Source organism: Lasioglossum baleicum, chromosome 15, assembly GCF_051020765.1.
Source record: "Lasioglossum baleicum chromosome 15, iyLasBale1, whole genome shotgun sequence".
Taxonomy (NCBI): domain Eukaryota; kingdom Metazoa; phylum Arthropoda; class Insecta; order Hymenoptera; family Halictidae; genus Lasioglossum; species Lasioglossum baleicum.
The window spans coordinates 2,340,836-2,354,395 of record NC_134943.1 but is presented as its reverse complement, the minus strand read 5'-3'; the positions used below and the strand labels follow the sequence as shown (position 1 = coordinate 2,354,395).

The following is a 13,560-nucleotide window of genomic DNA, read 5'->3' as shown; positions in this document are numbered from 1 at the left end:
CTTCACAGAGAATACAAAAGCGAAGAAGTATAGTATTGGAAAATGTCCCGCAGTGAAATAAAACCTGAAGGAAACTACAGAGACATTAAATAAAAAAAAGCTAGGGAAAGAACATGAAGTTTTTCGCCGGCGTATCGTTCCGGCGGATATCGTTTCATAGAATTTTGTAGGGGAGACCTAAGCTAGGCGCGTTTCCCCATTACAGCTGTGCTTGGTGTCCCCCTTTCACGCATCGAAGACATAAACGCGTGCTGCGCGCGCGCTCACGCTCGTGTGCGTCATATCTTCTTGAGTTTCAAGCTCAAGGTCATTTCAAGGACTCGTGCTTAATCAATGAACTCGTCTTGGCGTCGGCTACGCGTGACACGGGTGGAGGGCAAATATTTGTGTCAAGAAGAGCGGTAATCTTGGCTGCTCACCCGAGGAAAATCGAATTCCACGGTGTGGGATGTACTTCTGGAAAAGGCGGTCTAAATATGAGAAATTTGTGCATATCATAGGGGGGACAGGGGGAGGGGAAAGGGTGCAGATATACGTATATGGGGCGGGCTGTGCCATTTTCCCAGGGATAAAATCCCAGCCCTTGGAACCTTCGAGCAGCGGCTCGGTCTGCCCGGCCGTGTCCCGGATTTCTTTCTTTTTCGGGGGACAGGGACATGGGGTCTCCTGGCCGGGTGCTCGCGCACTCCTTTGATTGGCCGAATGCTATGGGGTTTCGTCGATATAAGACGCGAGGAGACGGAGACAGGCGACGGAGATCGAAGGAACAAAGAGAACAGGATCGAGAGACTCGGTTATGAAGGAAGGCGGAGGGTGAATTACGGAGACAGAGCGAGGAGAGAGACACGGTCGGAAGCAAAAGTGAGAAGGTGATAGAAGGGCGAGCGGGTAAGGGACAAGGATAGGATGAGATCCGTACGGGAAAACGAGAGCGAAGGACGATACGGGGAGAGACGGAAAGAGAAAACAAGAAGGACGTGTATCGGCTGCTTGGAGGGTGCGTGGGCTTTCTTTCAGAGGGTGCGTAGCTCAAAGAGGGGGACATTGGAAGGAGGAAGGGCCGGCAGGGTCGCAGAGGGGTAATAGGGAGGGAATAGGGTGGGAGTAGGGGGATAGATGGAAGAAGGGGGATGGCGGTCGGTAGGATGGGTAGTGGGGGATGAAAGGGAGAAAACTAGAGGGTGCGTGTAGGCCTGGGGAATCAGTCGCGGACGAGCTGCGTTCGGGGTTTTATCTGTAGCTCTGTCCCTTCCGTCTCCTTCGCACTATCGCCGCGCACTCTGTCCCTCTTTCTCTTCTCCGATCAACGCTCCACCACGTACGGACAACGCACGTATATACACGCACACACGTGTTATACATACACGCGGTACACCCACGCGAAACATCCGTGCACTTTACACGAATAGAGGAGTGAGGAGAGCGCGCGCGGAGCATCATCGGTGGAAGCGTGCAACGGTAGAACAAGGAGAGAGGACCAACGAGGAAGAAGGAAATAACAGGAAGAACGAACCAGGAGAGAGAGAGCTTCTTTTGTGGAGTGGAAAAGTCGCGGTCGGAAACACGTGCCATATACTAACCGCTCCGGTGGATCTCGGGGGCGCGCGTTCGCGCGACGAATTAAACGCGCTTGTGCCGTCCTGCGCTGTGATCATATCGGGACACGCGACAGTGAACACCGTTTTTGTTTATTCCGTTTCTGTTCCGCTGTGATTCCACGAGGCGAGAGGACATCCCCTGGAGCCCGCGGATTCTCTTTTCTTCAGCCTGATCGCGAGTGTGCGCGTCGAAACTGTCACCAATGGTTCATATAGCGGAAGTTGTATCGTCGCGTCGAAACGACTTGCAAATGGTGAGCGAATGTGACGAAATCGAAAATCTTTCTCTCTCTCTCTCGTTCTCTCACTCTCTCTCTCTCGCGCTCTCTCTCTTGCCCATGCGAAAGCATTTCAATATTTTCTAATCGCGAGGTGCGTGATCGATCGGTCGCGTGATCGTCGCCGAGGGAAAACGCGTGTGTTATTGAATTGTAACGAAGTTTCCAGTACGGCCGGGTGTGTTTTCTTACGCGCGCCGCGAATTCTAGTCACGAAGTCGTTCGCGACGTATGAGTAGCACAGGAAATGCATACGACGATCATAAAAACGGAGCCGATGCTTCTTCTGTATAGACGACGCCACCACCGCGATAGACGACCGCGAGAATGCACGGATCCGAGAAGTTTACGAGCACCTCGGATTTTCATGCACGGGTTCCCTGTCCTCCCACGCGTTCCCCCTTATGCCCCCCGTTTTCTACAGCCTGCTTGCCCCCCTTTATATCGATCGCTAGCTCACGCACCGAACCCGTAAAAGATTTTTGTGCGTCTGTTTACGCGCGGTTATTTCTGGGGGCATGTGTGTGCTACCGTTGCGTTATGTGTATCCATATGTCGTACATGCTGTACGCGCGGAACGTTTACAATAGCATCTCCTCTCCCCACCTTTGCATACGACAGACACACCGCACGTGTGCACACGTATATACGTATACATGCAAGGCGGCCGAGTGCATTGGGCACGCGTACGTGCGGGCGCACGCAAAGAAACGCAGCTGCTCAATAGCGGGCGTGTCTATGTTTCGGCCTGCCTCGAACATGCTCCGTGAATCACGCGAATCTTTATCGCCCGAGTAGATAATGCCTTTCCATCGGGCTGAAATCTACGATACCGGGATTGATACATCGATGCGCGGAACGGTTATACCGGGAACGCGCTCGAACGAAGTGGCTTTTCATTTGCGCGGAACGATTGTTGGGGGAAAAGTGGTTAAACTGTGTGCCGGTTTATGATTAGATGTTTGCCGCGGGCATTAGGTTTTCCAACCCTTTAGGGACGATTCTTTGTTTCTTTATGTTGGTATAATGTGTTGGTTTACACTTGAATTACCGAACACTGAACGCGACTGATGTACATAATAGTTTATAGATTGAATCCACTACCGATTTTTGTTCTAATTCGTGCTCGAATAAAGATCAATAATGTCTCGTGAGAACAGTTTTATATTTGTAATAATTGTTACGGAAGGAATCAAAAACAAGTCTTCTTGACCTCCTTGGTAGTTCTAGTGTTAATCAGACATTTTTACGTAGTCTATTTTTTAAATTCCAGGAAGCAATGAGGGGTGAAAGTGTATCGTACTTAATATTCTGACCTCGTACAATAAATTTTGAATGATTCGTTAGAATCAGCATGGTACACGGTCGTCGTCCCTGAAGGGTTGAATATAATGCCCAAGGGTTATGGAAATTTTAGAGCCCGCATACTTGAGGTTGATAATCATTTTTGTAGAAATTGGGTGGGGAAACGGAACCTACAGATGAAAGAGTAGAACTTTATTTTCGACTTAAAATATATGGACTGAAATTATTATGATTACATGAAACGCGTCAGAATGAAGTTGTTTTCAACGTATGTGGGATGATTGTTAAAGCAAAACAGTAAAAATTTATATAGATTTATAATTATACGATCGTCTTGTTTATTCGACACTTTGGGCACAGATCACGAGGTTGACAAAACTTTTAGAATTAACAAAAAGAGGATGAATAAATTTCGCATGAATCGTGCAGAAAATTTCTAAAATGAATATATGTATACATCTAAAAGAATATATGGTGTCTTTCTAGCAAACTGAAACGAACGACATACTTGTATATGAACATATCATTTTAAAAGGGTTATATGCAATGAACCAGAATAAAATGGTACTTATAACGATCGTTAAACGTTGCTTAACCCTCGTCAAGTGAAACTTCTCATATTTTAACTTTCCAAAGAGTTTTCGCGTCAAGACAACGAGTGAAATGAAATTATAGGAATTATCGAGATGTAATAGAGTACGTTTCTTAAGCATCTCGGAACGCTAAAACCTATAAAAACCGTATGCACTCCGAATGCAAAATATTCGACTAGTATTAGTAAAAATCAGTCACTAAAAACAGTTGTACAAGTTAAAATAGACTGATGTCTAGAACCAACGTGGGCAGAATGCTAACGAGAATTCGTTACAAAAATGAGTAGGTTTATAAGTAGGGGTGTTTAATCTTTTGGACACTTTAGAGATAGTGTGTAGATTAAAAGACAATTTTACTCAAATCCGGGAGAAGAACTTAATTTTAATCTATGGAAAGTATAAATAGAATTTTCTAACAATAGATTTTCCAACAAAAGCACAGATTTCAGGTTAATTTAACAGGACCGAGAGAGACGCTTGAATTCTTCTAAACTGTCTTACCGAAGTGTTTAAATGAATGTAAATTATCATCTTATTACGTTCGATAGAAAAATCTATATGCAGAACTTTTTATATGAAGAGAACATGTGGATTAAACAATTTGTGTATAAGCAAACATCTTAAACATTTTAAACAAGAATCTAGAAACATTGTTTCTGAAATAAATAGTTGTTTAACAATTTGATAATTTCAATTAACTTGATAGCGTTTAGCATTGTATATTTTCAAATAAAATACGTGATGAAATTCTTAACACTTTTAATTTTCATCACTATATGTTGATGTTCCTTTTTAGATAGAACAGGAACTGTGAATTAACAATTCTTTCTATATTCGTTTTTCCTAATGTCGGACAATTTCAATAGAAACGCGTCAGTATTGTGTGAAACACAATTTCTCAATAGTTCTTTTATCATATGCTTCCGTCGAGATATTTTTGTTTCCTTTCGCTAGATTTCCAATTGAGGAAGCAACGGGAATGTTTTATGAAGAGAGGTACAGCTCCCTGGCTTTATACTTATCCGGAAATGGACTTTTTCCAAATTCAGCAGCAGGAAAAGACTCCGTAAATGGACATTTTTTTATTACTATTCGGCTCCAAAGACAGAACGTTGAAATGGCTTTCGTGCAACTTCTATGTTCACTCGAGGTATTTAGCGTGTGTAAACTAAGTTTTTCATTGGGTCACTATAAAGCTTTATATAAAATTACGCTTATCACAATTTTAACTTCATCTCGTGAAAATTTCAAAGGAATGAAGGGTATGAACCGTATCGTTTTCTAATGTATAATAAAAAGCACTGGCACGGTAGTTTAAATGTAGTGTTCAATGTTCAAGTGCCGTATATCAAATGCGAGGGAAATTTTCTCGTTCCTTATCAGAACAATTTCTATGAAGTGTGCTTCGCTGACGATGCGATACCAAGCAATTGTGGTACCCTCTTTTCGTGCCTGTACACTATTTGACGCATTCATTACATCATTTACATATCTCCTTCCTTACGTATTCCCCTATTTTTCATACCTACGTAGAATGTCTGGAATTTAAATTTTTTGGGAAGCAGAGAGGAAGTAAGTTCAAGTTGAAAAAGAACTATTCGTAGTATTCGTTCTTGTTTAATCAACAATGAACTTAGCATTTTTATTAAAAAAGAAGTAGGAAACAATGGGTTTCTATGTATATGATTAGAATCAATAATTGTAACTGAAGAGAATTTGGTAACGTAATATTTTTAAGACATCCTGTAGTAGTTTTTGATAACGTAAAATACAAATTTAATATTCATAGGAATATTAATGTTATAGGTCCAAACATAATTATACATAGATTTTTATAATATCTGTTTAAGAAAGCATTTTTTCAGATTGATATTAATTGATAATAATAGCGATCTTCTGTTACACTCGTTAATAAAGGAATAAATTTCAATATCCTCTTTTCTTTACCCGATGGAAAGGACAGAATGTTTTACGAAATACTGGAAATTGAAGTTCCTGACCGGTTGAACTGTCTGTGAGAATTACTCGCCGTGGGGAATGGTTAAAAAGCAATATTGGCTTGAAATGTGCGTTCCGTTCGCTGCAGGAAATAAATTATTTCACGTAAACATGTCTTCCTGTCGATAGGGTCTTCCTTCGCGTTGACGGTTGCCTGTGCTACACGTGCGGTGTACGCGATTGTATCGGAAACGTTGAACAGAACACATGACAGGTTCTCACGAGAAGACGCGCCGATGTTGATGCAGAGACGTACATCAATTAATGCAGCAGCACACGTGAATGTGCCAGCGCATAACGCCGTGGTAATGTAGCTCGCCACACGGTTCAGCTGCTTCGCTTGGCTCATCAATCCTAAAACCAGACCTCCTGTTCTCCAACTTGCATACCGCCGTTGGACTCGAGTAGGAAGCGCACCGATATACATCGATATTTATAAACCCTCACAAAGTTTCGTTAATGTTACTTCCCCGGGGTCAGATAGAAATCGTTGGTTTTATACAACATTCATCTCACACGTTCTCGAAACGTGCTCGTCGTGCACTCGATCGATATTCTTCTTTTCAAATCGATACACCCTTTGAAATTAATTCTTAAAAATTTTACGTTCAACTACTGAGATAGTGTAGTACCCCAACATTTTATTGAAATATTAAAATAATATAAGCCATTATTTTTGAGGTTTACATCCTCCTTTTATTTCCACTTATTCAATTGTCTCTTATTCAATCCTTATTAAAAGGAATATACGAGTTTACTATTGAGGTTTACATCTCCTAGTATTATCTCTATAACAGGAATAATTTCTAACAAACTTCCAAATTGCGAGTAGACTTTCATCGTTTACACAATATAAATTTTTTAATTTCTCCTTAACACTAATAAAATTATTTAGAATAATAAAGAAAAAAATGAATCTTCAGTTTCCCACCCCTATATCGTGTACAAATATAATAGGAGAAAAGTAGAGACTTCAATCTTTAAAACGAGCCCAGACTCATGGTTGTAGTATTTGTTTCTACGAAATTATCACAATTTAAATATCAACAATTTTTCAAATCTCGGAAATGTAGTGTTTAACTTGACCTAGTACGTACCTTGATTTTGTACTTGAAATTTCCAAGACACGCACATCGAGTAATGCACGATCCTGGAATTAAATGTCGTACACGAAGTCTCTAAAGCAGTTTAAAACCGCAAGATTTGGAACGAGTCGACGCCGAAGCCGTCGTTAAGCGTTTATGAAAGTCGTATCCGAATGGTTTCCTAACATCTGTCGGATGAACCGGCGGGAACAACGTCGAGTGATCGACGTAGACGACGTCGTTGTCGTCACGAAATAGAGGGACGAATAACGTTTGACATTTAATGCGCACCCAGGCATTGGCTTAGATTACAATCGGTGAACGGTGATTGGCCTGGGGACGCGAAAGCTCACTCGACTCGAATGCTCTTTCGCCGGGGCTGTAGCCGACTCTCAAATATTTGTACAGTGTTAGGGAAAAAAGTGATCGGTGGCGAGTAAAAAAAAGAGTGAGAAATTGGATAGGCAAGCGAATGGGTGTTTCGTGCCGAACAGGCGCGGTGTGTAAAAAACTTGATATCGAAACACTGCATCATATTCTACCGGAGAAACAATTGAAACGGGTAAATATATGCATGTTACAAAGTAGGGGGCGTCATCTTCGTTAAGTAAAATCTTGCACACCTCTGCGAAGCTCAGAAATATTAATACGCCATCATATCATTCTAATACAATCTAAAATGGTCTAATTTTCAGAAAATTAATATCTTCTGTATGAGAATCACTATTACAATAATAATTATTCTTGGACCGTGCCTACAGCTCGTAGATCCTAATGAAACTTAATAAATAGATTGTACTAAAAATTGATTTTTAAGTTTGATACAAAATTTGTGTTGGTCATGCGGAAGTAATACTGTTCAGCATATGCTCGATTTTACACGTTGCTCTAGTACACACTGTTTGAAATAGTCTAATAAAGTGGTTTAATCATTTATACTCAAAGCTAACTCGTAAACATAGCAGTTTACTAAACACAAACAAATTAATTAATGTAAAACTTGTTTTTCATTATGGTACGATAATGTTTAGTGACGCTTCGCAGTCGCCATTAGAGTGTAAAAGAATAAAATATTTTAAAATGTCTAATAGATACGTTCACTACCTTGAGACTAAAGTTCGACTCGGTGTTATAAACTACCTACGTCCTTCTACTCAACCCACACAATATTAATCTTTTATGGAATATTCTGTTTAGGGATACGATTGTGTGAAAATATACGCTTCGAACAAGCACTATAGTTCCAACTTTCATGAATTTACAATAGGCAATTAAGTGTACCATGTACCATCTTGTGCGTGTTCAAACTAATTAGACGCACACGAATATCTGAGTAATATTTTATAGATGGCGCATTATTGAACGAGGAATTATCGAACGTTTTTTAGTCGAACGGTAGACATTCTGCCCGGACGGTGCAGTAGCGTTATCCACAAAATGGTAGACGGTAGACCCTTCATCAAAATGGCGCGTATTAGGTTTGTATACCACCACGAATAAAATAGACAAACGGATGAATTAAATGATAATAAACAAATAATTTTAAAAGAATCGTGTCTTAACAAATGAACATATTTTTTTAATGGTGATAGTATAAAATGTCTTTTAATTCGACAGACTTACTTAGAGCGACTATCACCAAACATTGAAACTAAACTGAAAAGCCCAGAAGCGGTCCGAAGTGTATGCTTTGGTTACCTCGCTCCGTGTCAGTGAGTTGTAAGCTTGATTCGTGGTTACGTTACAAGTGTGGACGTAGTCGAGACGCAAGCGATTCGACTAACTGATTGATTACATGCGTAAATCGACGTTTGGAGTACGTTTACGCCGCAGCAATGTGGTTTTGTGATTGTCTGTGCCCTGATTTGCGAGGCGAAAGGATGTATATAAATAAGATACGATTAATACTGGATAGGATAAATCATTATAAGCTTTTATTATAATAATCTACAATGAAAGCTTGCAATGATCTTGAAAAAAATGTTCCCTGTCAAAATGGACTATCGAGATTTTCAATGAGAGATTCAATTTCTTAATCCCTTTAAGAAAACAAATCCCACGAAACAACACATACTCTGAATAACAAGTATTCATCTAGAATTTCTAAACACAATTACTAACAAAGATTAGGTGTTGTTATTTATATTAACTATTCTTGTAAAATTCCGAACACAAAAATGTAAATTCCTGGATACGTTTAGTAATTTATCGAAAATTTTTTGTTATCCATGTCCAATGCTTGTGACAAAAATCGAAGAGGAAATTAAACCTGGAATGATATTATTTCGAACTTTATTCATTCGTTTAATTCAAAACGATTGAATTCGCGCCCATACTATTGTACTTTTTTCCGTGTATTGCACGCTGCGATGTATAATTGTGCAGCGTTTTGTGCTTTATAATAAAACGTGAATCCTATTTATAATTGTGATGGACGCGGAATGACTAGCAGCCGTGTAGGCAAGCCAGTAATTTTCTAACGCCTTCCAACATTAACTGCATGTTCCACAATTTACGCTTCAATAGAAATTATCGTTACCTGAAATCGCATTCTGTGCTTGGATAAAAAGAAATTAATGTTGACAACACCATAACCGTACATCCGTCTGTGAAAATTTATGCGGATATCGGACTGGTAAGCGCACGATGAAAACACGCACATAATTTCAACAATTCACCCATCTTCAACATTTGAACAGTATAAAACATTTGATTTCTTTCTTTTATCACATTCTAAATGAAACATAATTTGTTTATTCAAAGAGTAAAATGAGACTGGGTGAAGCATTATTGTTGAATATTTTATGTTACTCTTTTTGAGAGTTAATTAAATTTATCCTTTGAGAAAAGCCTGTTTGTAAAATGATGAATAAATAAATTTGCGAATTATGGAATATGAAACAATAAAATATAATTTTTTTTTTAAGAAGAAGTAAAGGAATAATACTGATGTATACAGCGTAATATCATAACGTGTAAGTATAGCGTGTGAGAAAAATGTGGAATTGGCAGGAAGGGTTGAAAAGGGTGAAACGCGTGAAAAATGTTGAGCACGTTGAGATCGGTGGATGCAGGATCACGGAAATCGAGAAAAATTATGCGGGGTTTCGTCGAATATCAATTGTCGAAACGATCCAATTAATCTTGGAATTTCAATTAATTCGCCAATTAGCCCATCTGAAATCCATTTAGACGTAATCTGATAGGAGACAGCCCGGAATCACTCGCTCCTCTGTGGCATCCGATGTGAACCTAGAGAGAAGTGCATTTGCTTTTGGAGCAGTCGACAAATTAGCCGTATTAGCGGCAGAGGCGCGGCTACAGATTTCGGAGAGTACAGTTTCCAGCTGGATACGCGTACGGCAAATTATTGAAGTTAACTGGAGCCCGGTATCTACTGGCACACAGTCATCCCTTGAACTACGAGTGCTAATAAAACGAATTTACTAAAATGTCGTTGTGGCGCCCTAATCACTTCCTTCATTTCTAAGAAACTCGCGAAAATCCCGTATACGACTGAGATACATTTTCTATTTATGATTACTAGACTGCGAATTTTTTTTTTTTATTTTTTTATTTTTTAAGAAAAGACTTAAATAATATCCTTAAGTGCTTCTAATGTCAGTTTTGTAACTATCAGTCTAATAACTATCTTAATTATATTGTTCAAGTTAGTCGTCCACTTCAATTGTTAACATCATTACGATATTATTATCGTGATTTTATATGAACTATTGAAAGATCATAATTGAAGCAAGATAATATCAAAAAGTGCACAACTCGTGTTTTTCATAAATGCATAAAATCCGCAGGCTAATTATACCTTTAGATTGAAATGCACCCAAGTCCTATCGTCCGGGAGCCAAAAAAGACGTTGCATTTATGGAAAAACATATTTTGTGAATGATCACAGGAAAACCAGTTCCTTGGAGAAAATCTTTGTTAGTAGATTGATTAGGAGCATATTCACGACAGAAAGAATTACCGAGCCATATGAACGGGACCGGTAGGGAAGTGAAAAAGCAAAAAAGCTTGGTCTGATGAAGCCGGATGATCTAATTACTCGCGGCGCAATAAGAACAAGAATGCGTAGCTCGTGGATTGGGGGCGAACACAATATAAGGTATCTCGATATCTGGCTCGTTACACGGTCACGACGGTATAAACTTGCCGAAGGGTAATCAAGTAATGAATACATCGCCTGCGAAGACCGTACATATATAAATCATGCCGGAGAGGATGCCAGGGGCTACAGGGTGAGCCCTTATCTCCAATCAGTACATTGATTGCACGCAGCCAGGTCAAATACCAGGCTTCGCTCGACGGCTCGGTTCAGGCACGATAGCTTATTCAATTTCCGAAGCGACCATTCACCATTCAATTTGGCAGTTATCAACCTCCACCTATCCCCTATCTGGATTTTGCGTGGCTTTCTTGGAATCAGACTTCCTGTGAGAGAAAAGAATTGGGTTACAAAGAATGAAGAGAGGAGAGAGGAAGTAGGGAGAGGGACCAAACTGCATAAATACGGTTTATTTAATTACACGAGGCTGCTGTTTAGCCTCCTTCCAGAGTCCTGGAGAAGAGTCCAGTTCTGATTTAATCGGCCGTTATAGTCGCACAACGATTAATTGGTCGGTTCCAATTGATTTTCGAATGAAATTATGGTCGAGGTATCGATGAACGGCGAAGAGGATCAAGACAGATGTCTGCGTTTTACTAATCGAAAATTGTTATTAAGCTAATCTCTCGAACCTTTTTACACAAAAATTAAAAGTATTTAAACATTACATTTCTGATTCTCGAAAAATTGTCGATATCTATATTCTGATAATTTCGTAAATACAAATAGTTCGAACATAAGCATGGACTCGTTTTAAAGCTTTAAGCATCTAGTTTTGCCAAGCAATGTTCGTTTTCCTCTAAGATATTATTACATGAAGTAGCAGGTGGGAAACTGAAGACCCATTTTTTGAATATTCAACCTTTCTGGAATCAGGCTTCCGCAAGAAAAAGAATTGGCTAAAAAAAGGGTGAAGAGAAGAAGAGTGAGGAGAACTAGCGAGAGTATAAATACGATTAATTTAATTGCATGAAACAAGGGTTGAACCTCTTTCCGAAATGCAGTAAAAGAGACGAGTTCCGCTTCGATCGATCTTTATAATCTCAGTGTGATTAATTGGACGTTCCCAATTGGTTTTCGATGGAAATATTATTTGAAATTCGATCGACCATCGGCAGGGATTATGAAGATAGTTTTCTGTGTTTTATGAACCGAAGCTCGAAGCTGATCTCGGTTATTGCGCATCGATAAAATTATCTTCACGCGGTTCACAGGTGGCCGTGCAAAAACGGCTTTAAAAATTTCATTGAAACTATCGCGGGCATTAAATTTCGATACAATCTGGCTCGGTGGTGAATGAATAATAACTTTTTACACCGTGATTAGGGAAAGTTATATTTTTGTCCACCCTTCTACGACGAAGTAGAATTAAACAGGGAGGAATACCTACCCGGTGCGCTTCGTAGAAGCATATGGCTATTACTCAGCATCTATCTGGCAGTAGCAAGACTTGCTTCCCGCAGTGTACATAGATAATCGAGCTTAATTAATTGCTCGTGATGCGCGCTCTGGGCTGAGCAAACACATTTACTTATTACTATCCATCTTGAGTGGTGCCTCTTAAGGGAATCGATTTTCTAAGTGCACGGGGCTGATGATGACACGAATTATCGAAGACTCGACACGAAATGCAACAAAATGCTTAAAGAATATACTGAGCGCTCGGTATTATAATATATTTCATCCTGGGATTAAGTTTTGCATCTAAGGACGCGTTAATTCGCTGCTTGCTAGCGATCGATTATTCAACAAATTAACCGTTCAGTGCTCTGATCACAAGAAGTTACTCCTTAATATTGTGCAGTGCTCGTATATTATGTATTCCTTCGTAACGTACTAAATAATATATATTAAATGCGCAATTTTATTCATGGCTTGTTACTCGTGAATTTGTTGTTTATTTATACATTATCAGAATTCTATCTTATTCAGGTATATGTATGTATAACGTGCATACTTCATGAAAAGTAGGCAAGTAAACTAACTGCTTCTCAAAAGTGATCTATCATAGGTCTTGAATCGTATCCGAAACTAGGGTGGGAAACGAACAGGCCGATTGAATGTTAATAAAATTGGATTGTTAACCAAGTTACTGCATTTGTAGCAGTCACTAATCGATTCCGGAGATGCTGATTTTTGTCACAAACGTAAAACATTAATAAATTCGGAAAGTGTACTGCAAAACGATGAACATTATCTGCACAGTGAACTAGAAAATGTTCTACATTGGCAATATCGATTTATTCAGAAATTACGCTTTGAGCGAGGAAATGTCACTGTACATTCTCGATTTACTTTTTCATGCAAATTCATGTAACCTCGTTCCTCGTTACCAGTTTGGGGACACTGTAAATTCCAGAACCTTTGGCAGAACGTTGAAGCATTTAAAGCCTAAACAAAAAAACATTTTCAGGTCAGAATTTATTTATACAATAATTAGACTGCGGATCCCTATGCAAAATCAAAATTGTCTACTTGAATTTTAACGAACAGGTGCTGAATAGAAATGTCTTACTCTTTTAAATAATTTAAACAAGCTAAAAATAATACAGCAACATTTTTAACTTCTTTTAGTGTTTT

At 39.4% G+C, this 13,560-nt stretch overlaps 1 protein-coding gene across 27 annotated transcripts in view; it reads left to right on the top strand.

Moving 5' to 3' along the window:
• Nucleotides 1–13,560, top strand: part of Bru3 (CUGBP Elav-like family member bruno 3) — an 887,603-nt gene that overhangs the window by 761,049 nt on the left and 112,994 nt on the right. For 4 of the 27 annotated variants that reach the window (XM_076439413.1, XM_076439412.1, XM_076439411.1 and 1 more), the window contains exon 1: nucleotides 1,866–7,419. The exons of 12 other annotated variants lie outside the window; for them this stretch is intronic. In XM_076439413.1, the coding sequence (XP_076295528.1) occupies nucleotides 7,330–7,419 (90 nt within the window). In that variant the 5' untranslated portion in view covers nucleotides 1,866–7,329. 11 more of the 27 variants (XM_076439410.1, XM_076439407.1, XM_076439393.1 and 8 more) reach the window with 9 other exon arrangements.